At 44.6% G+C, this 23,904-nt stretch overlaps 1 protein-coding gene across 5 annotated transcripts in view; it reads left to right on the top strand.

The window, feature by feature from the left end:
• The window catches only part of TJP1 (tight junction protein 1), a 148,084-nt gene that overhangs the window by 61,364 nt on the left and 62,816 nt on the right, over positions 1 to 23,904 (top strand). For all 5 annotated transcript variants that reach the window (XM_075007346.1, XM_075007345.1, XM_075007348.1 and 2 more), the window contains 6 exons: positions 4,198 to 4,322; positions 4,554 to 4,656; positions 10,031 to 10,310; positions 11,519 to 11,622; positions 14,742 to 14,910; positions 15,277 to 15,421. In XM_075007346.1, coding sequence (XP_074863447.1) covers positions 4,198 to 4,322; positions 4,554 to 4,656; positions 10,031 to 10,310; positions 11,519 to 11,622; positions 14,742 to 14,910; positions 15,277 to 15,421 — 926 coding nt within the window. The remainder of the gene's footprint in view (positions 1 to 4,197; positions 4,323 to 4,553; positions 4,657 to 10,030; positions 10,311 to 11,518; positions 11,623 to 14,741; positions 14,911 to 15,276; positions 15,422 to 23,904) is intronic.

The raw sequence follows: 23,904 nt of genomic DNA, 5'->3' as shown, positions 1-23,904 counted from the left end.
GGCCTTGCCTGTGCCAGCAGCACTGACCCAAGGGATGTCGCAGACCCAGAGCAAGTCCATGTAGGGCTCTGTTTGGGCATCTTTGCCCCAGGGACCCCACTCTCCAGCTAGGGAACTCTCCTGTCGGCATTCTCATGTGTAAAGCCTTCAGGCCTCAGACACTGGAAGACAGGTTAGGCAAGCATTGCTTTGATCCCTAGACTCTCGGAGCCAGAGGCAGGACTTGAGATGACACTTGTCAGATCCTTGGCAGAGATCAAGTAGTCTCCTAGCTAGTTCCCTCATTTCCCAGGGCAAGGCCAGATTAAGATAAAAATACCCCTTCCCAAACAAATGCTAACACTTGATGGAAATCACTGATTTGGAAGCCAGCTCTAATTGAAAAGTCAAACAGATAAACAGGATCTATGGTGAAATTCATCCAGTTTTTAATTTATTGTGCATCAATTAGTAAAGTAACACAGGCATTTTTTTAAACTGATAATTTTTCAGATAATTACAAAACTCTAAAAAGACTTTTATGTTGTAAATAAAATTAGTACCTTCTAAACCATTAACACCTATGCCAAGTGGAACAGCCAAATTCTCTAATACCCTCACCCTATTTTTCCCATCACTTTTTTCCACCTCCTCTCAAAGCTTGGAGGACTGTGCCTCTGGCCTTTGAGAGAAGGCTCAGGCAGAAAGAATGGAGAAGAGGGTTAGACTCCCCAAAGGGACCACCTGCCACACCTTTCTGATCAATTTAAAAGGGTTGGGGGGCTCCTAGACCCTTTTAAATTGCTTGGGGCCCAGGGCACTTGTTCCCCTGCCCCGCCATCCTTCAGTGGGCCAGACTGAGCCCCCTCCCGCACTCCAAACCCCTGGAACCTAGCCTGGAGTCCTTTCCTGCTGCACCCCAAGCCCTTCATCTCAGGCTGCACCTCAGAGCATGCACTCCTAGCTGGAGAGCCGCACAACCTGGAGGCTCCATTCATATTCTGAATCCATGATTTTTATGCTTGCTCCAAGCCTAGGGGACCCCACAAAATCCAATATCCCTGCCCTCCCAAAGAGTTAATCCAGCCCAGCAGCCCACCTCCATGATTCACCTACCTTGTCCCCTTCTTCCTGTCTCTGCTGTCTCCTGAGTCCTGTTCCCCATCCTTCATAAGACTCCTCCAAACCCCTGATTACCTAGCTAACCCCTGGCTTGGGTCAGGCTGCCCTTTACTCTGGAGACTTGTCTGCCTGTGGGTTACCAAGCTAAATGCAATTCCCCAGCAGCTTCTCCCCTTTCCCCCGAGTGGCTGCCCCCCATTCCCTACCACCATACGGCCCTGTCCTCCCTACCCAACTATTATTACCTGCCAGCAGTGGGGGGGTGGGGGAGGGAGTGGGAGGGGAATATGTGAGACATAGCCTCCTGTCCTTCTCAGGTAGCTTGAGCAGAGTGGACAGCAGCCAGGCAAGCTGATGCCTTGCCCCTCCTCCGCCGCCCTTCCCCCCCACATCACACTGGGGGCTGCTGGCAAGCCAGCAACAGTGTGTTTAAACAGTCTGTTTATGGAGCCCATCTGCTTGCCTCCTCCAGCCAACTCTTTAAACAGACAGCCCTTGCTGCTTAAGGAGCTGTCTAAATTTAAAGTCCCTGGTTTGCAACATACAGGACAATTAATATGTTTTTTTTTTTTTTATTTAAGTTGGGATGCCCTCCAGGGATCTAAAAAAGGAACAGTCCCGGCTAAAACTGGATGGATGGTCACCGTTGCCTGAGTTAACAAGGTCAATTCAGTCAGGGAGGTTGCAGCTCAATTTATTGTAGCTGATGTGGAGGTGTGGACACCAAGAGAGGAGAAACTGCTTTTGTAGTTGGCCAGCCATTCCCAGTCTTTGTTCAATCCTAAATTGATGGTGTCACATTGAAACTGCAGAGCTACAGTTGATTTGCCAATGTGCAATCCACTTTTGCAGTTTTTTGTTGCAGGATGTCAACTTTTAAATCTGCTACTGTGTGTCCAGGGAGATTGAAGTATTCTCCTGCAGGTAAAATGTATTCTTCTGTGTAAGAAAATAACTGGAGACAAATCCAATACCAGGAATGGTAATATACAAAAAGATGTGAGAATATATAAACAGGTGGAAATTGTTCCTGAGTCACTCAGTTTCTGGGATGCTTCCCTGGCTGAGTCCCTTGTTGGCAGTTGTTTCATATGCGCATCCTTCAGCCATTTGATGGTGTAGGACGCCATGATCTGCCCCATCAGCTTAGCATACTCTTGACTGACTCCACATGCTCAGCATTGGCTTGTTGTTAGTATCCCAAGTGCCTAGCACTCAAGGCAATCAGGATGTGGATTTGCACCCTGTATCTCTGTATCCTCAGGGTGTTAGCCAGAAGGGTGTACTACTTCACTTTCACAGATTGGCCTGGTGGAAGTTTGGTGCCCTGTTCTCAAAGGGCACTGTGGTGATTCTTCTCTCTGCCTGGTTGGTGACTGTGATGTCTGGGTGTTGCTGGATGTCCATTTCAGGGATGACAAAGTTAATGGAAACCTTCCTCAGGGATGGCGGGTTGCCTTGGAGTTGATACTGGGTGGTGATGTGGTGCCAGGCTTTGGAGCGGGCCTGGAAGCTTCATAGGAATTGGGGGAGTGTCTCATTGGCGTAGCTGCACTTCCCAGTCTTTACTTCCGCTTACTGTTAATGTCTTTTGCACATGTATCTTTTACATGGATGAGAGTAAAGATATTTACAGATGCAAAACTTGTGTGGTGTAATTCTGTTCTTTCTGAATTTTAGTGCTTGATTCAAAATACTCTTAAAGTGTCACTTCATGGATTTATGAACTTTTAAGGCCATTTTGATCTCATCTGACCTCCTTCATAATAAAGAATTTCATCCAGTAATATCTGGATTTAGCCCGGAACTCCTGCTTGAGTTAGCTCATATCTTTTTAGAAAGACAGCTGTTGATTTAAAGACTTAAGTGATAGAGCATCCATCACTAAGCTGTTACAGTGGTCTAGTTGGTTGGCTGTTCAAATGGCTTGCTACAGAGAAAATCCCTATCTTCAGTAGTCTCATGTTGAATGGATCCTTTTGTTTGCTGAAAAAGACAGGAAGAAGCACAGAAGTGAAACTTGGTGATGAAAAATGGAGAGAGTTTGGAACCAGACAGTTTTATTTACATGAAAAATGTACTGAACAAATATTTTAAAATTCTACATAAAATCTTGTGACAATTTGTAATACTTACATAAGATAGTGTTTGGTTTCCCACAGATGTTTATTCATCCCAAGCAATAATGGAAGAACGAGACGTTCAGTTTACTGAATCTAACTGATTTATCAATTTACATTTTACTTCTCACCATTGCCACTTCTGGGCAGATTATAAATTGTAATCATGATTATCATATCCTGAAATACCTAGTAGCAATAACTTTTCAGAGACATTGACCTTGCTGCAGAGGGAGAGCCCACAAGGCAAAAAACTGAAGCAATTAACTATTGTTAAGATGCCGATGACTTGGCAGTGCTGACAATGTTTTGATCTATTTTTTAAATGGTGCAACTGGTCCTGCTGTTACTAGGAATTGAGCTTAGAGTCCTACTATCTTTTGCTATAATACTGTCTGCTCTTGAGTCAAGCAGGGTCAGGTGAGGTGAATAATGCAATATGAGAGCTTAAGCACCTTAGTGCTGCAGGAAGAAGGGCTGTGCTGAACCAGTAAAGGGTATTCTGTTTGCTGGAGGTGCAGCCTTTGAGATAGGGGATGAAGCTGAGGTATTGTAATCAGTTCAAGACCATCTTCACAAACTTCTGGGTGTGAACTCAAAGGTTCTGCCTAAATTTCAACTTGGGGAAATTTAAATAGACAATTCACATTTTTCTCTGCCCTTAAAGTTGTTGAATGTTTTTTGGCTATTTCCTGTGCTTGTGTTGTATAGTGCCTGGAGTGCATTATCAGTTGTTGCCTTTCTATCAAGAGACAACAGCGTGGTCCCTTACTTAAATTACAGACCAGCTATGAGACTTAATGTCCTACATACTTTGAAAACCTTATATGAGAAATGCTATAGCAGAATACAGTATTCTTCATCCTCAATTATGTGTTGTTGTTTTGCTTTGAAGTGTATTAAAATAATGGTATTTTAAATTTTTCATGAAGTGGGAGATTTGATGTCTGAGGATGGTTTTTACGTTCTGTTTTAGGCTCCAGGATTTGGGTTTGGCATTGCAATATCTGGGGGAAGAGATAACCCCCACTTTCAGAGTGGTGAAACATCCATAGTTATATCTGATGTCCTGAAAGGAGGTCCAGCAGAAGGACTGCTACAGTAAGTGTTGCATTTTTTTCTTTCTCTAGCAAATTACAGTTTCATTGGGTTTTAAAAATCTCAGTGCTTGACTGAAATTAATTTCCTGATTGCCTTAATAGATCTCAAGCTATGATAGTTGCACAGTAATCGTGTGATACTGCCAGAGGAGTCTTCAGTAACTCATTTCTTAAGGTTCTTTCAGGTCTTTGAATTTTTTTTGGTGTATTACACATTGCATTTCTTCTTTAGAGAAAATGACCGTGTGGCAATGGTTAATGGAGTCTCAATGGATAATGTGGAGCATGCATTTGCTGTTCAACAGTTGAGGAAAAGTGGAAAAAATGCCAAAATAGTAAGTGGCTCTGCTTAAACCTTACTTTTACTATGCCTATGCACTTGGTAGCTGTTGGAATTGTAATCTCTTCTTACTGAAGAGATATCTGTCAAGTAGGGTACCTAAAATAACTCTTGAAAACTTGCACCACAGTTTTTGATTATCAAGATGCTGTAGTCAGAAGATAAGACTTTGGGTAACAGAAGCACCTCTCCTCACTATAAAGGAGACTGTTCCCAGGCTGCTAAGACAGTTAATTTATCCACTGATTTCTTCTGCAAGCATACTTTGATCAGGTTTTTCAAGCTTTAGTCGGTGCCAAAGGTCTTTACTCTTTATTCAAGCCCCCAACAAACACATCTTTGTGTTCAGCAAATACAGTTTGCCAAGCTAAGGTGTAATTACTTTAATTCCTATAATTTCAGACTTACTTAGAGGATACAAATGGCTTTTGAATTTGCAAAACAACAAAACTGGTCATTACTGAAAGGTAGTAATCTGGTTTTCTGTAAACTTTGAAGATTTATATTTCTCAAAGAAAAGAATAGAAAATAAACACACCGGCAGTTTAATTTTGAAAAAATTGTTTGTTTTTAGGGCTAAAAAATGAATATTTTCCCTCTGGCAGTTCTACAGTGCTTTTTTCAAATACTCATACAGATCTGCACTAATTGCAGTGCTACACATTTGTAACTCTGGACTGTGTTGCAGATAGCAAAAATAACATGCATGTCAAATTGTAAATGTTTTCCTATTGGAAAGCTGACATTTCAAAGTAATGCTCCAAAATAAGTTGGTGGAGGTTTTGCTGCATAAATGGCATGATCTGTAGTGGAAATATTTTTGGACTTAAGTACAAGAGCCAACAACAAGTAATGGAAGAAAATATTATAGTTACCAAATATTTACAGCATATTATTACTGAAGTAGCATATTAAAACATGGTTAGCTTCCTTTAATTTCACGGATTATCATTCTGAGGATGAAACTCAAATTTTAAGTACTAATGTTTTCTTTCCTCTGTGGTTAATGTAAGTGTAATCCTAGAAGACTGGCAGGTTTCAAACCCAAAAAGAATTATAGTGAATTAGCTAGGCAGTGTACAATAGATTGTATGTTAATGAGCAGAGTTTCAAATACTTACAGTAACTTGTTTTTGCCTTTATTTAAAGGGGAAATAATCAGACTCTCAGCTCCATGGAAATGAACTGTGGCATTGCAATAGCTGTTAGTTACATTTTTTAGCAGTTACCTCTTTGCATGGTCTGGAATAGGAAAACAAATACATGCTGATGTGGCATAATGTAAATGGGTAATGTAACTGACAATAAAAGCAGAGATCTCCACTAGTCCAGACTAAGAGGGTTTTCCTGTCTTTCTCTGTATGGGGATAGACATGCCAAGAATGCAGGAGTTTAGATCCACCATATGTCCATCTATCATTCATTCTTCTGCTTCCTGATCTCTTTTCAGCTCAGATGTGACACTGTCTTCAAATGGATGTGGATTGATTCCTAGATGCACAGTTGTCACATTTATACTGTGACCAGGACAAGGGTTTCACAAGGGAAAGCTGCACTTCTAAAGGCAAAATATAAATTAGAAGGGATTGAAGTTACTTTATGCACTTTCCTCTGCCATCTTATAAACTAGATTTTCCTGGATTAGCATATGAATTCTTTCTTTCGTGTGTGTGTGCGTGTACACACCCACACCCACACACACAAGCATGTAGACCAAAATCTATAGTGTACTGCTCCAAAGTAGAACTAGTTTGTATTGGGTTGAACTAATCAAGGACTCTGCATTAAGAAAGTGTCTTTTTCTGCATCTTGTCATAGCTCATTGTTCATGGTCTTCCATTCTGGGCTTCTGTAATTTTCCTTGGAGCTTGATAGCTTCTTGAAGAGACTTGTTAGACAACTCCTTCCTTGGTCAATCTCCTTGTGGAATTATTTAGCTGTGGCATGAGAGTCCTTTTGCTCTGAGGCAGGATTTTTTCATCAGATTTATCTTCAGTCCAGGTCCCTAGATGGTTTTCCACACCCCATCTTTCTTGAGGCCGTTATTGGGTTCTTGCCTTGTGTTAGCAAAACTTTTTCTCCTAGCATAGCCTAAGCCTGTATTTTGTGGTAGGAGATTCTGATGGCATTCTGTCTGAGTGCTGTCCTCCTTGAAAACATTGTATAGATTAATTTTGTCAGGCTGACTACGCATCCCACTTGTGGCTTTGATGTCTCATGTGAGACCTGTCAGATTGGACTCCTAACTCCTACCTAAATTTTGGCAAGTGAAACAAAGTATTTTGAAGGTGGTTTATTTTTTATTTTTTATCAGCTTTCTGGTTGATGGCTTTTCAATCACTGCTTTTTGTGGAGCCTGGGAAAAAACGTGCTTGTAATGCAAAGGGTAGTTCTATCGCCCGTTTTCTTTTCTGTTCAAAAACATTTTAAAAAAAAATCTGTGAAATAGAACAACAAATCCACAGGGGCTGAGGGCTGCTACACATGGAGTTACCACATTTGGGGGAAAGACCCTTCTCCGCCAGTTGTGGTAGTTCCCTGCTGGAGCCAGAAGATCAGGTCTCTTCCCCAGTCTCAGTAGCTCCCTTCCTTTGGCCCCAGCAGCATGGCCAGATTAAGAAAGTGGCATTATGGGCTGTGATTCAGGTCTGAGGGGGTCTCCTTAGCCCAGGGCCCTGTGCTGCAGACCATTAGGTCCTTGTGTTCTAAGCCAGCACTTCCTGGCAGAGGGCCAGGTCCGTACACTGCCATTCTTTCCCCCACGGTTTGGAGCTGTGTTGCTGTCAGCGCTTGGAAGCCCTGTCCCTGTGTTGAACATCACCTGGAAGGTTCTGCCTTCGTAGCTCCAGTTGGCTGGGAGTCATTGCCAATGGGAGGGAGGAGTGCAGTGCCTGAAGATAAGCACAGGGCAGTATAGACCATGTGGAGCCACCTGTCATGTTCCTGTCCCCCACCCTCCATCCCATGAAATGATAGCTGTCCCAGGTAAGCACTCCAAACCCCAGCACCAAGCCCCTTCATGCACCCTGAGTTCTTTTCTCCCTTCTAGAGCTGTCATTCTAACTCTGAGCCCCATCAGCGAACCCACTCCATCACCCTGACTCCCTCCCAGCTCCCAAACCCCTAGCCCAACTTCCTGCCCTGAGTAATCTGCTGTCACCCTCCAAATACATTGGTCCCAGGTTGGAGCCCTCTCCTGTACCTCAGATGCCTCAGCCTCACCCTATAGCCCTTATGCTCCACAACCCTGAGCTACTCCCACACTTTGGACCTCTCAGCCCCACTCCGGCCACACATCCATGTGCAGAATGAATTTTGTTATGTGCACCAATACAAAGGTGACGTGTCACACACCATCACAATATTGTTCCATGTAAAAAAAATCATTCTGCTCATAGACATAAAAAGTGAAAGGGAACACTGCTTGTCTGCTTCAAATGCAGGTGATGGAATAGGCTTACTCAATTTTCCATCTTTTTTTTGTTAGCCAAGATACTGTCAGTTCACTACTACTTGAATTTCATGAATTTGCTATTTCCACAATTATGGACCTTTGGTCATTGAAGTTTTTTGGACAGAAAAAAAAAAGTAGCAGCTGCTACCTCCCTTTATTTAGCACTGTAAAATCTTGTAGCCTCCTCCTATAAGTGTGATCGTTTATTTGAAAGTAGAAAGCAGCTTTATATCTCTACTATATTACAGTGCTTATGGTCACAAATAGTTTTATATTTCACAACCATTGTAGTTTAAATTTTCCAGTGAGGGGTAACAAGGAATGGCACTTTGGTATGTAATTGGTCATTATACCTACAGGTTGTACAGTCCTTGTCTGGCACTCTTGGGACCTGAGTTGCCCCAAATGAGGGGATTTGCCAGATGAAAGGAAGTTAGGCCCCCCTCTTGGTGCCAGGTTGCTCAGCCCTGGCTGGGTTCCCCACTGCTGTGGGGCTGCCACGGCTCCCTGTCCCTGCTGGCTCCCTGCTGCAGGGCTGCCGGGCTCCCGTCAGCCTCAGAAAAGGTCCTCATGTCTGTTTGACTGCTGTCAGGGCTTCATTCCCCAGCTGGCTCCCCACAGTGGGGCTGCTGGGATCCTCTGGCCCTGGCAGGGGTCCCCATGGTTCAGGGCTGGCTCCTTACCACAGGGCTCCTGGCACGGGTCCCAACCAGGCCTGCGCTCCCTGACCTGGCTCCCTGCTGTGGTGCTGCCTGTGGAGCTCCCCAGAGGGGGCTGCCAATGCAGCTCCATGCCACCAGCAGGGCTACACTCCAACCCCACACAGCTGGAGCTGTCCAGGTGCTTTGTTGTCCAGCAACATTCATTGTCCTGCCAGACAAGAGATGATGCCAGGCAAGATAGTTCAAAGCTGTAATACTTGAAAAAGTGTCAGTAACGTTACAAAGCAGAAGATAAGTCAAACTGCTCTCCCAGTATTTTACTCTGAGGTGTATCTTTGGTCTTACAAACCAAATTAATTCATACCTGAAGGAACAATTCTAAGTTAAATTGGCTGTTAAATGCAAGGATGCTAGTGACGGGGAAGCTCATGGGATGAGAAATATGACAGTTGCTGCGTTTGGTTTTGTTTCTCATCCCTCTTGGCATGATGCTTTTAAGGCATTTGTCATCTCATTGAAATATGTATGAAATCCTTTTGGCAAATATCTAGTCTCTTAAATGCACATATCCTTTTACCATCTTTTTTTAAATATGGAAGAGAAAAAGTAGAAAGTGATTAAATGATGACATGTTTTTTTTAAATTGCAATCCATTATCACGCTGGCTTATCCAGAAACCTGGTATAGACAAACACAACGTTGGAGTGAAGTGGGAAGCTAATCATTTGAGTTCTGAAATGTTTGTTTTCTGTCCTCCAATACTCGAGCACAATGAAAAGGTATTTCCCTGACTTCACTGTATTGTGCATTTCAGGTTAGCCTTGCTGCGTTTTTTTTTTTCTTCCCAGTCTTGACACTTAGGAGTTTTTAATGGGTCTATTAGTACTGCAAAGATCAGTGACAAGATGCTACCGGTTACAATACTGTAGCTTGTTCATAGTAGCTGTCTTCCATAATTTTTCTTCCCAGCCACAAATTTGTAAGAAGCCCTGCATGTACTTTACCCATGTATTTATGTAAAGTTGCCCTTACTCTCTGACACCTCCCCTCAAACCCATTTTTCTCTTTGTCATCCAAATGTTTGATTGTAAGCCCTTTGGGGTATGGATGTTGTCTTCTATATTTGTTTTGAGATCCCTAGGGCGCTTTTGATAGATGCAGCTGTGTAAGTCTGTGCTGGCCTGTTGCCCAAGTTTAAGGCTTTTTTTAAAAATTGCATTTAACCAGAAATTAAGTAATTGTCTTGGTTACAGACTATTCGAAGAATGAAGAAAATTCAGATTCCAGTGTCCCGGCCAGAACCTGAACCAGTATCTGAAAATGAGGAGGATAGTTATGAAGAGGAAACGCATGAGCCAAGAAGTGCGCACACTGGGTCAGGTGTTAGCAGAAGGCATGAGAAGAGCTGGGGAAGAGACCGAAGTGGAAGCAGAGAGAGGAGTTTATCACCAAGATCAGATAGGAGATCTGTTGCTTCCAGTCAGCCTACAAAGCCAACCAAAGTAACATTGGTGAAATCAAGGAAAAACGAAGGTATGCCCAATTTTTTATATCGAAATGTTAGCTGAAATTTACATTGAATTCTTCTGTTATGTTGGTAAGGGCTTCTTAGGTAGACAGCTTCTTAGGTAGACGGCTTTGGTGCTTGCTAAAGAACTGTACTACTAGTGCTAGGTTTTTCTCCATGTTTTCTTGAGCCACCATAAATGATTGAGGGGAACACACAAATGTCAGTTGAAATGGGACTGTAAAGAAATAATATAACTGCATATCCAATTTTTGTTGTCCACTAAAATTTTACAAACACAAATTGAATAGTGTGTGTACAGAACAGACTTTAACACGAAATTAAAGTTCTGCTACCAAGTTTATCATGAAAGGCGGCCAACTTACTTTTTAACAAACACACCAAAACAAAAGAAACAAAAATAATTATCACACACAGACTCATGGGTAATGTATCATTTACCATGTGGCTATATACAAAAAAATTATGTAGCTGCTGTATAATTGTGTATGGTCTGAAATGTTTGGTGGTCATTACAAAGCTAAAGCTCAGTTTGTGAGGGACAGAGGAAGTTGTCTTCTGTGTGGGTCTAACTAGGGTAGTGCTATGAGACCAGTAATCCTCCTGACCTGTAAAAGAGCAAAATTTTGGCAAGAAAAGAAAGGAAGGAATGAGGGGATAAGACTTTTTAAAAAAAAAAAAATCTTCCCTTTCCAGTAGTTTGACAGCCCTGTTACGTTTCTGTTTATTTTGTGTGAATGTTTGATACTTTGAGAAGTCAGAAGTGGGGGGGCAGCATCTTTGTTGCTGGAAAACAGCTGAATTATTTTTATTATAAGGGCCAGTCATGAAGAACTTAAGTAATGACAGAACAATTGAGTAATGTGGTATTCTTGTAAATATACCCTGTAAGCTGCAAGCCAATGTGAAACAGGGATTGGTATATCTTAGCTACTAAGAAACAGCTGTATGCTAATTATACAAGTAAGATTCCCCCAGTAATTCAGAGTACAGAGAGTTACATAATTAGCAATTGTACAGTGTTTCTGCACTCCAGTTTAACAACACCATTTCGTGAAAACTCTCAGTACACTGCTATGTTAGAACACTTGAGTTTTTCCAGTGCTGTCTTAGGCTTTGAATGTAAATCCGGAAAGCAGTGTTGTAAATCCACAACTGTTCCTTCTTTAAACTGTGATATATTTGACTTTTTTTTTTTTCAAATTCTAAATAGAGTATGGCTTGCGGTTGGCTAGCCACATATTTGTGAAAGAAATATCCCAAGATAGTCTGGCAGCAAGAGATGGCAACATTCAGGAAGGTGATGTTGTATTGAAGGTACGGTAAATGACTATCTTTGCTTAGCAAAGGAAACAGTATGCTGATTGTACTTCTTAAATAACTGCTTCACGTTCCTTTCAGTAGAACAAATGTCAGGCTTTGTATTTCTGACTTTGAGGAAGGAAAGTAGAGTCTGATTGTGTAACCTTTACTTGCATGAGTAATCCTGTTGTATTAATTTTGATGTATTATATGGGCCCAAAAAGACACAGGCAGTAACAATACCCCATCAGTGCCTTACATTAAACAATGTTAAGCAAAGCTTTGTAAATGGAAACACACAGCCTGCTTATTGTCATAGCAAACAAATCATGTAATGTTTTTTTAAAAAAACTATTTTAAAGATACAGAGCAGAAGGAAAAGCTTGTTAAAGTGTTTGAAACATAATGTTCCTGAAGATTTACCCAGGGTTGCTCGAGTCCCTAACTCAATTTTTTTTTTTTATGGAGGGAGGAGGGGGAAGATAAAATGTGCATGCTTCATTTAAATCACTCCTCTAGCGTGGGGCTGGGACTTAGTTCAGTATACAGGCCTTCCTGGGGGGAGCGGACTACCCCAGTCCTTTTGTGGCAGTAACTTGAGGCCAGGTGAGAAACACCTCCCATGTCTGCTGCAGCACACACAGCCAGAAAAGGGAGTGTGTCCCCCCCCCCCATTGGCTGGACCATATCCAGGTTAATCTGCCTCCCGCACTCCCCAGCCAGAGTGAGGATTGCAGCAAAGTGTGCATTTTCAACTCACTCCTTGTTGAAGGGGATCAGCCAGCAATGCTCCCACATGCATGAAGTGGGGAGGGAGCTTCAGTCCTCCCCACTATCCCCATGTACCCTCCTTCAATGGCACCTTGAGGGTAGGAGGCTTGGGGCTGGGAAATCATGCATGGCCCCCAGCCAGTCCATCTGCATTCCCCTTTCACCTGCCTGATGATCTTGTCTCTTTTATGTATTAGACATGCACAACTGTATGAGTGCAATCCCATTTCAGGCACAGACCATTTTCCTGGCATAACTGAACCCTTACCTTGCTTTAAGTTGTAAGATGAAGCTGCATACCAAATTTGGTGGTCCAAGCTCTTACTGTTCAGGATTCTCTTTCCAATTCTCTCAAAAATGTAGTAGATAGGAAAGTCTCTTATTTTAACAGCATCCTGTGTTCCCTTTCCCTTTAGCTGGAAGGAGTTTTCAGATGGGAAACCCCTTGTTTGACAGTAGAAAACGGCAATGGGGTGAGGATGGGAAATAAAAAATGTTAGTTGAGTGACTGGAGCTATCCATAATGATGATAAAGTCCAGTCCCATTTACTAGAAGGCAAAATGAAACAAAAAGTGAGAAGAAAAGAATACCAAAGACGGAAGACTCAGTCTCTCTTGTGGCTGCCTTTCACTTGCGATGTGCTTACTGGAGAAACCTAAGTGTGCACACAACCTTCAGAAATTCTGAGGCTTGACAAACTTGTACTAGCATTGGGCTGCTTCGAGCACTGCATTTAGTTGCCTCTTTGGTCACAGGCTTACAGCAGTGTTGCCCAAGGTGTAATCTTGAACATTTTTTCTGAGATGAGGCCATCATAGCATCATGCAACCATCAGGGGCTTATCTTGTGGCCATGAACTTCTAGGTGGCAATGGGTGGGGTGGAGTGGGGGAGAGAGGGAAGAGGAGCAAGCAGCCACCCTTCACCCAGGACTACTAGCAGGGCCTGGCCACTGCCCCCTTTTGGAAACTCAAGCACTGTAGAGCAGGAGAGCAGTGTGAGTTACCCACTTTCCAGGGGCAGTGGGGCTTGGGCTTTAGCCTTGGGCTGTTGAGTGGCAGGCTCTGGCCATGTGGTGTAGGGTTTCTTCTCCTAGCTGCAGGGCTTCAGGTTCTGCTCCTGGCACGCACATCCGCACTCTTAGTCCCTGCTGTCTCTTCCAGTGGGGTTCCCTCTGGCTTCCCCAGTCACTTCTGGCCCTTCTCCACCTTTCTTGTCATCTCCTCATTTGGGGATTAATTTATGCCTCATCTTGGCAGGGTTGAGCGTGTGTGGTGTATTTGTTACTGTCACTTTTCAGGCAATGTCCCTTTTTACAGTAACTAGCAAGTCTTCTCTCTTCCACCCTGCCATGCCCCCCCCACCCCCAGAAAAAAAACCCCAAAGCATGCAATGCTCCTTATTTGTGTTTCTGTTCTTTTTAGGTCCAGAATACAGACAGTTGTGCCCCAGGCAAGCGGCCACTCAGGGCAGCTCACAAATACTTGAAAGACCCTACTGTACAGTTAGAGAAGTCATTGGGACTTCACTTCACACACAAACAGTCTGGGGGCTATGAGTTATTAGTGTGTGCTATTGCTGTAAATCTTAATTCTGTTGCACCAATTAGTGTAGAAGGGCAAGTCCTCCTTATTGCTATGTTGAGTTTAGTGACGCATATAAAATAAATCAATCTATATTCATTAAGAAATCTAATGAGACTTTAAATATTTAGATTAATTTAAAAGATGAGCATAAGTTTTCCTGTGTTCTGTGGCTCAGATGTGTATGTATTATTATTTTAATAGCATGTAAAGATGTTGAGTCCATACTATATTCATTTTTATCAAATAAATAACTTTGGGCATTTCTAAATCACACCAGACTGAAAACTGGCTTTTAAGATGTCATTTTAGATTTAAATTTATTGTATTATTTATCAAGGCAATCCAGATCTGATAAATCAATTAGAAGCCTGTATTGCAGAGAGAGAGGTGACTAAATGGAGGACTCAGCTGAATCTGAACTGTGGTTAAACTAGTAGTAGTTTCCAACGGCATCGGTTCTGCAAGATGAAGTACCGCTGAATTTCCTTAACTTTGTGGTCATTTTAGTTATTCTGTTTTCCTAATCTTGAATCTTTTAGTTGCTTGCTTAGACACTGATAATGTTCATTGTTTCTACTTTAAAAACAAATCTGAAGCCCATTTAAACACCAGAATTATATTTACTAGTTTTGAAGGCATAGTTGTCACCATTTATGAGTTAAAAAAATATTTAATATAGGGAGGGAGAACTTTTGTTTGCTTCAAAGTAGTTAGCTAGTGGAGCTGTATTGTTTTTTTTATCCAGTTCCTATGTCTAGTCTTTTTGTTGTATTACAGATAAATGGCACAGTCACAGAAAATATGTCACTAACAGATGCTAAGACTCTAATAGAAAGGTCAAAAGGCAAGTTGAAGATGGTAGTTCAGCGAGATGAACGAGCAACTCTTTTGAATGTCCCTGATCTTTCTGACAGCATTCATTCTGCTAATGCTTCAGAAAGAGATGGTGAGTACAAACTTACTTCCCAAGGTAAAAATCTACTGCTTATTACATTGAATCATGGAGATGTGAAATCCTTGTGTAAGAGTCAGAGGATGAGGGTGAAGAAAAGAGGAAGGACTGGATATCTAAACAGATAGTAAATTTGATCCAACCAGTGGAATTCACATCAACAAAGTAGGAGAAGCTTATTCAAGTAAAAGCAATTGAAGGAAAAGGAATGTTAAATTTTAAGTGATGTAGTTTGAAATCAGTACAGAAGATCTGACAAACTTCATCTGTATTTTCTGCAAAACTTATTTCCGTTTTGGGCAGGTCACATCATCATTTTAATTACAATCATTTCATGAAAAAACATCTTTTATTTAACAGACATTTCAGAAATTCAGTCGCTGGCATCAGATCATTCCAACCGATCACATGACAGGCCCCGCCGCAGTCGTTCACGATCTCCTGACCAGAGGTCAGAGCCTTCAGACCATTCCAGACATTCTCCACAGCAACCCAGCAATGGCAGGTGATGGCAGCATTGTATTTTTTTAAAATCAACTATTAACATGACAACTGTCAGGATTGTGTGGGGTTTTTTACAGTATCATAAATGTGGCTCAGCATTGTGGAAATGGTAACATGATATGATAGTGAAATTATGTATGTAGAAATGGACCTGCAGCAAACTCATGATTTGGACATCTTTTCAGCTTCAGGTAAATTTGAACTTGGACCCAGAGTATATGACTTGGACTCTTCTCTAACTTATCCTGTTGTGTGAGGAAAGTATCAAAATTAAATGTGGTGTTCCTTTTATGTGGGTTACTTGATTTGACATGAGTGATGTAGACTACTGAAGTCTATAAATTATCTCAGTTTCAAAAATTTAGGCGTGGATTGTAATAACTATATTCAGGCTCTGTAGTACCACAAGTGCCACTGACAATTCAGTTGGAGTAAAATTTGTTACGGTTCTTATTTAGCGAACAGCTTTGGTTTTAGACCTTGATACAATCAATTTGTTTTCAGATATATTTCAATTTTTTTAATTCTGGTGAAACAAACCACTTTGTTTAGGAAAAGTAGTTCTTCAGATATTCTAAAATGTTTGCGCCTGGTGGTAGGAAAATGATGCTAGCTGGAAGTACTTCTCTTTTTTTTGTATTCCCGGTCAAGCCTGGTTAAGGCTGTGCTGCATGGAATTCAGTCTTACATAAGAATAATACAGATCTGTCTATTTCACTTATGCACAGTGTATGTGTTACATTCCTTCATTCCAATACAGGTTAGAAATAAGACGTTAACCAATTTATGGGCTTTCAACTTTCTTATTCAAGTAAGGGTGTGTGTGTGTGTGTGTGAGAGAGAGAGAGAGAGAGAGAGAGAGAACACAAATGAATATATTATCGGCGCTGACTGATCATAGTGTGTTGCTCATGAAAAGATGCCAGAATTGGAGTTGACGTGTAGTAGAATGAGTGATGCAGATTATTGCTGAATGTGATAGTCTTGTCAGCAATACTGTTTCAAGATAAACAGCTTTTCTATCAGTTGTGAGCTTCAAATCCAAACAGGGCCAGGACTGGGCAATTCAAAATTATGTACAAATTTGAACCCCATTAGCAAGATGTTTCAGCACACTCCTATCATAGAGAAAGTATAGAGATGACAGCTTATTAAATTCCTGTAGTTACTAAAAAAATCAAAACAAAATGTTTTCCTTGCCAAAGCTCCAGCTTAGGGTTTGAAATGTCTCTTGTATTGGATGGTAAAACCACCTGCGAGCAGGGGATTTGAGCACTGTTAATCATTAGGTCATGAAATGGGGTAAAACACATGGACCAGTGTCTTCACAGGTAAGTAGAAATCTTGTATTTACAATACAGTTTATTTGATAATAGTATAATGCAAAAGCAAGAGGAGCCATTTTTCCAAAATCAGTTAAAAAATCAATCCTTCAAGAGCCGCAATTCACGTGAATACAAGACAGTCCGTAATAAATAACATCCAAACCATGCTTTTTATCACCCATGTTTTAAGAACAGCCCACACGCAGTCATTTGTACCAGTTAGAAAGTCAAGTTACCACCATCACCAGGCTTTACTCTCCTCAGTTGCCAAATCTGTCCCCATCCCCTGCCTTTAACCCACCATCCTGCAAACTTGCCCCACCATCTCCAGGCTTAACCCCTCCCCTGCCCCCGAAACCCAGGCTCTCCCAGACTTTATCCCTCTGAGGCCCCCCCACCCTCAGGCTTAGCTCGCCTCAGCATGCACAGTTCTGCAGTGGCTGCTGCTCCCCGTAATCTCCTTCACCTCCTTGGCACGGTTGTGCGGTTTTGACAGGAGCAGGCTTGGCCATCCTACCCCCAGCTTTCCTGCTGGCTTAGACTTGTACCTCATGGGGCAGTTGCTTTCACTTCTGGGGCTCCCTGCCACAGTTGACTGCACAATGGCTCCGGCTGCCACTACTTAAACAATGTAACTAAATTCAGTTGGTTCAATGGCAGGCAACTGGATTTAGATTTTTGTTTAAGCAGTGGCAGTACTCAGAGCCACAGGTAGCTCATTAAAGAGCTGCATGCGGCTCTGGAGCTGCAGGTTGACGGCCCCTGGTCTAATGATTGGAAATTTGAACTTCATTTTATAGCCATTTTCTTACATGTCAATATTGCAAAAATACACTTTGCTTTTAATCTTCAGGAGAAGGCTCTATAGGTACGTTACAGCAGATGTTCATGTTTTGCACCTTGTTTGCAGGCAGAAGCAGGATTATCAGGCAGGAGAGGACTGAAGTGAATACACTTATGAGGACCCTATTACATTATGCTTCCAGTAGCTTTCAGCAGGCTCAGCCAGATTTTCTGCTCAGAGCAATTAAACTAGGGCAGGGGCAATGAAACTTCCTTTGGTTCAGGGCCAGTGACCCAGAGAAAAATCCTTCAGGTGCTAGACATGCTTGAGAAGAAACTGTGTGCTTGGGCAGCCACTCAGGGTATTAGAGCACATACATCCAACAGCATGTGTTTCTATTGGTGGCAGACATGACAAAACTTGTTCTGCACATGGATGGAAGATTTAGTTTAATGGCGTTGCCAGGACTAGCATTAGACTTACTGGACCTGAAACAGAAACTGAAGCTCAAATCTTACCACCCAGGGCCAAAGCCCAAGGGTTTTGTTCCTGGGTGGCAGGGCTCAGATTACTGGCACCCCGCCTGGGGCAACAGGGCTTAATTGTGCTCCTTCATCTCTAGGTATTACGTAGTAATTTTTCTTGGTACAAGAGGGTCATGGTACAATGAAGTTTGAGATCCCTGTCTTAGACTGAGGCCTCTATTAACTTGTACCATCCAGCTTACCTGTAACCTGTACCTTAAGAGTAGTGAGAGCTATGATAGGTCAGGTGACATACAGGCAACCAGCAAGGAGCTACCTAGGGCCCTCAAATTTTGCCTTGCTTGTTGAGGGATTAGGGTCCACTGTCTGGCTCTCCAGCACTTAAAAGTTCTCCATACCATTATTTATTTCTGTGTGCCTTGACACTTTACTGTCTATTCTTGGGAACATTAGCAAACATCCTAATATAGGATGAAGTAAGTTGAACTGTGGGTACTACCATCAAGGACTAGAGGGACCTGGGCCCCTACCAGTCTAGAGAGCCTTCCCATTTTGGGTTATCTAAAGTCCACATTCCTCCTTTAGGTCCTGAGAGAAGTGGTAAAAGTAAGGTAACTCTAAGAAGGTTTCCCTATGCAGGTGATAAGATTTTGGCTGGGCCAGGGAAGGGGGAAGGGCAAAGAGCATGTGGGTGGGTGCGGGTGTACAGGTGGGAGGGGATGGAGGTAGGGTGCTTACCTGATGCCATGCTCCCAGGGGTGCCCATGGTTCCACATCTACTGCCACTCCGAGGCGCTGCTTCCAGCATTACAAGAGTGGTGGGGAAAAGCTTCCGGGGAAGTGCTCATGTTGTCATTCCCCCAGCTGGAAGGGAGGGTGAGCAACAGTTTGCTGAGCCACTTTCTCCATATGTTTCCAGATTAGGAAGTGCACAGTATGGAGGTTCAAGTGTATTTTTTGACTTCAGGCTCTGTTACCCTCTAGATTCAAAGCAAAAGTTCTAAATTTCCTCACCAGTTAGAGATCACCAGACTAATGCAGAAGAGAACATGTGCTCCCATCTGTGCCAATAATGGTGTCTTTTGTTTGTATTTCCGCTATTGGCAATGATCCTGGGGACCATTCAGAGGATAAAGAAGGAAGAAGCATATGTATTCTCAAAGTTTAACACTGGCCAGTGAGGTGCTGATTGTTGGACCTATATCAGATCACAGCCACCCTTCAATTATTCCTCCTCTTCTGAAAAGTCTTCATAACACAAGGACTAATTCTGTATACAGACCCAGAATAAAGGAGAATCTAATTATGTGATATTGAAGAGGCATCAAATGAAACAGATGATTATTCAGATTCTCATATGCGCTCTTAGCTCTGGGAAGTATTCTATAATGGCATATTCAAAGAATTGGACTAGCTTTATTGCTTCATGTAAAGACTTTATTATAAAGCAAGAGCAAAGCATATAATTTGGAGTTTGTCAAACAGCTTGAATTCTTACAAGCCTTAAGCCTCTCATTTGGAAATTACAAGTGGCTATCATATCCAGCATATCAGAGATGACAGGAAAGCTCAGGACTTTTTTATCCTGAGACATGGAAGAACTTTTCCATGGAAGAATAGCTTTTCTTCTTTACCATAAACCAGTTGAAAGAATTATTATTCTTCTTCGAGTGTCCCCGTGGGTGCTCCACATTAGGTGTCGGGCTCGCCCGGCGCCGCAAATCGGATCTTGCAAGCAGTTTCTGCCGGACCGCGCATGCGCTGGTGCGTGCCGCTCCCTTGCGCGCTCCTGGCCACGTGCGTGATCCGGTCCCCGCCAGTTCCTCTTAACCGCCGTCGGCTGCAGACGGAATCCGACTAGGCTACGGCCAAGTTAGCGTATTCAATTGTTTTAACTGTTTTTCTTTAAAGTTTTCAAGTTCTTAGGCTACTGTTAAGTTAGCCAGTTGTTATTTTGAAAAAACAAAAAAGAAACAAGCGGGACGGCATTCAGTCCAGTCCTAGTAACAAGCGGAGCACCGGAGGCCAGGAGCCTAGGGCCATTAGCCCTCCTGCCGCGGCAGGCTATCGGAGAGGGGAAAAACAGCACAGAGAAGGTGCTAAGTACCCCATTAACAACTGAAAGACTCACCAACAACGTCCTCTTCAGGATTCAAGAAATGTGAGTCTTGCCGAGAGGCAATGCCAGCGTGTGATGGGCACAGTCACTGCATAAGGTGCCTGGGGGAGTCCCATGTCACGCAGAAATGCTCCTTCTGTGCAAAATTAACAGCCAGAGCAAGGAAGGACAGGGAGATGCGGCTTAAAATGCTGCTCTTCAACAAGCCCCTTCAGCCAAACGTGCTGGAGCGGCCGCAGCGGGAGGGACCCTCCGGGGCCCATAAAAGGAAAGCTGCCTCCCTCACCCCATCAGCGCAAAAACGGAGGAAAGTCTCCCCAGCCCGATCCCTGCTGGCAGCAACAGCTGATCGGCGGCGGCACGGAGAGCCACGTGCAGGCGGCTCAGCCTCCGATAATCAAACAGCCGCCCCGCACCGCAGGCAGCGCGGCAGCTAAACAAGCGCTGGTACCGGCAGCACCGCAAGCAGCGGCACCGACCCCCGGGGAACCGGCGGTGCAGAGCACACAGGCACGCAGCCTGCAGGCACCGGAGGACACTGCCTGTGCAGCAACGCCCATAAGCGTGCCAAGCATGGCGCGGACGGGGCTGAGATCCCCAACATGTCAGGGGGCGGAGCTACCCCTTCAAGGGAGGGGGAAGGCTGCACACAAAACAAGGCACCACAGCCCCTCTCCAGACAGGGCTGCAGAGTTGCTTTCTCTCAGCCCTCCGCTCATGCTGCAGACTCCAACTAGAAGGCAGGGGTCCCCCCTAGCCTACCCGGAGCCCCCATCTCCATTTTTACAACCAGCCTCGCCCTGGCTGGGACCACCTTCACCCTTCCTGGGGTTTGAGCCGCTGGAATACTATCACAAATCGCTCTCTCCAGTGTCCCAGGTCTCTCGACGATCTTGCTCCCCCAGACGCAGAGGGTATGCACCAAGGGAGTGGTCTAGGTCACCTTCCCAAGAACAGTGCCCATGCTGCCATGGTCGCCCTTACCACGCGGGGCATAGACACCACCGGCAATCTACCAGGGAAAGATCCCCACAGACGGTCCCGTATCCCCGAGGGCAATCGCAAACAGGGAGAGAGACTCAAGTATCTCGGGGAACTGGTTATGGAACCCCGAGATTTTCCCTCGCAAGCTTCCAGCGAGCGGATGTACCATCACCAACAGGAACCGGAAGGGTCCAGAGAGGCGTACCCTAGTGGTTCCTCGCTCTCCTCCCCGGACGAGGCTACGGCCCCAGGGGACGTCCATCCTCCGGATGATCTCAAAGTTCCAAGAGCTGTTTAAGAGGGTGGCCTTTACGCAAGGCATCCAGACAGCAGAGGTGCAAGAGAAACACCCTAAGCTCCTCAAAAATCTGAGACCTCCGGCCTCCTCCAAAATATCAATACCACTTGATGAAGCAATCTTGGAGTCCGCCACTATGATACGGCAGACCCCTGCGACTATTCCGCCTGTCCACAAGAGAGCGGATAAGAAATACTTCGTGCCGGCGAAGGGCATGGAGTTCCTGTTCAGCCACCCACAACCAAATTCCTTGGTGGTGGAGTCGTCGCAACAAAGATCAAAGACATCTCAATTCAAGACAGGGGGAACAGACAAAGATGCCAAGAAGCTAGAGCTGTTCGGCAGAAAGGTCTACTCCTCCTCCACTCTACTGTTGCGAATGGCAAATTACGCAGCGCATCTAGCGAACCATAATTTGGACAACTACACTAGGCTAACCTCCCTCATGGACTGGCTTCCAGAGGACAAGAAACCGGTGCTCAAGGCCATCGTGCAAGAAGGCTACGTGGCCTCGAGGACGGGAGTTCAGATCGCCCTGGATGTTGCGGACACAGCAGCACGCTCCACAGCTACGGCAGTGGTGATGCGAAGGGAGTCCTGGCTCCAGACTTCAGGTATACCGAGGGATCTGCAGGCAAAGATGGTCGATCTTCCCTTCGACTCGCAGAAGCTGTTTGCTGAATCAACTGACTCGGTCCTTCATTCCAGTAAAGATTCAAGAGCCACACTTAGGACCTTGGGGATTTACACCCCTCCATACAGAAAGAAAAAGTACTACCCTCAACAAAGACGGTACCAGTACCAGCAACAGCGTCCCTAGTACCACAGGGGTTACGAGCAAGGGCGACATCAACAGCACCAGCAGTACAGAACTCCCAGGTGACGTTCCCAACAGGGCCATGCGTCCTCGGGGCAGGGCCAAAGGCCACAAGTTTGACACACAGATCCAGGGCTGCGCCATCACTACCATCGCACAAGGTCATCCGAAGCGGTTATTCCACCATCGCCTCCGACCATTCTACGACCAGTGGCAAAGGATCACCACAGACAAATGGGTGCTGGAGATCATAGCCACGGGGTACGCCATCCCCTTCCAGTCGCTCCCACCACCACGACCTCCACCCAGGCCCCACCTCCAGGAGGCCTCCCACGTAGCGACGCTCAAGCAGGAGGTAGACCATCTCATGCTCATAGGGGCAGTGGAAAGTGTGCCAGAGCAACTGCAAGGAAAAGGGTTCTACTCGAGGTACTTCCTCACGGAGAAAAAGACAGGAGGCTGGAGGCCCATCTTAGATCTTTGAGGCCTCAACTGGTACCTGCGCAAGCAACGCTTTCGGATGATCACAATCGCCTCCATCCTTACGGCACTAGACGATGGAGATTGGTTCGCAGCCCTCGACTTACAAGATGTGTATTTTCACATAACTATCCATCCGGCTCACCGACGATTCCTCCGGTTCATGGTAGGCAAAGAACATTTTCAATACAAGGTCCTACCGTTTGGCCTCTCCTCGGTCCCCAGAGTCTTCACCAAGACCTTGGCAGTGGTGTCAGCCTTCCTGCATAGACGGGGTATTTATATTCCTGTATCTGGACGACTGCCTACTCCAAGGGGCCTCGAAGGAGGAGGTACTACGCATGATACGCGTCACAGCAGGCACGTTCTCTTCGCTCGGCCTGGTTATCAATCTGGCAAAATCAAAGATAGACCCCACACAGGACATAGAGTTCATAGGGGCATGCATAAATTCTATTACAGCGAGAGTGTATCTACCAGAGACTCGCTTTCAGGCCATCGGCTCCCTCGTGCAGGTCATCACCTTCAGCCCTACGGTGCCGGTCCTGACATGCTTAAAGCTGCTGGGCCCCATGGCAGCAGCGACGTTCGTAGTACAGAACGCCAGGTTACACATGCGCAGCATGCAGCACTGGCTGGCGAGCGTATACAAACTGGCAGCACACACCGTTCACAGGGTGGTGTTGCCCACAGCAGAGGTGCGCAAATCCCTGCAATGGTGGGTAAACCCCAAGAACTTGCTAACAGGGGTACCCTTCCACCAACCACAAATATCGGTTTTTCTTACTACAGATGCCTCCCTCATAGAGTGGGGAGCACACATGGGCGAAGAGGTGACTCAAGGGCTGTGGTCCTCCACGGAGCAGTCACTGCACATAAATATACTGGAGCTCAGAGCAGTGTTCAACGCCTGCAGACGCTTTCGAGACCATATACAAGGCAAAGTAGTCGGGATCAGTACAGACAATACCTCCACCATGTTTTATATAAATCGGCAAGGAGGAGCTCGGTCCCGTGCCTTATGTGCGGAAGCAGTCCGGTTATGGAACTGGTGCATCGCCAACAATATAACCTTGAAAGCCTCGTACTTACCAGGCACTCACAATGTGAAGGCAGACCAGCTGAGCAGGCGTTTCGCGCTCATGCATGAGTGGCAGATCCGTCCCGATCTGCTATGACCGATTTTTCACGC

Source organism: Carettochelys insculpta, chromosome 12 (genome assembly GCF_033958435.1).
Source record: "Carettochelys insculpta isolate YL-2023 chromosome 12, ASM3395843v1, whole genome shotgun sequence".
Taxonomy (NCBI): domain Eukaryota; kingdom Metazoa; phylum Chordata; order Testudines; family Carettochelyidae; genus Carettochelys; species Carettochelys insculpta.
This window is presented reverse-complemented; position numbering and strand designations above follow the sequence as displayed.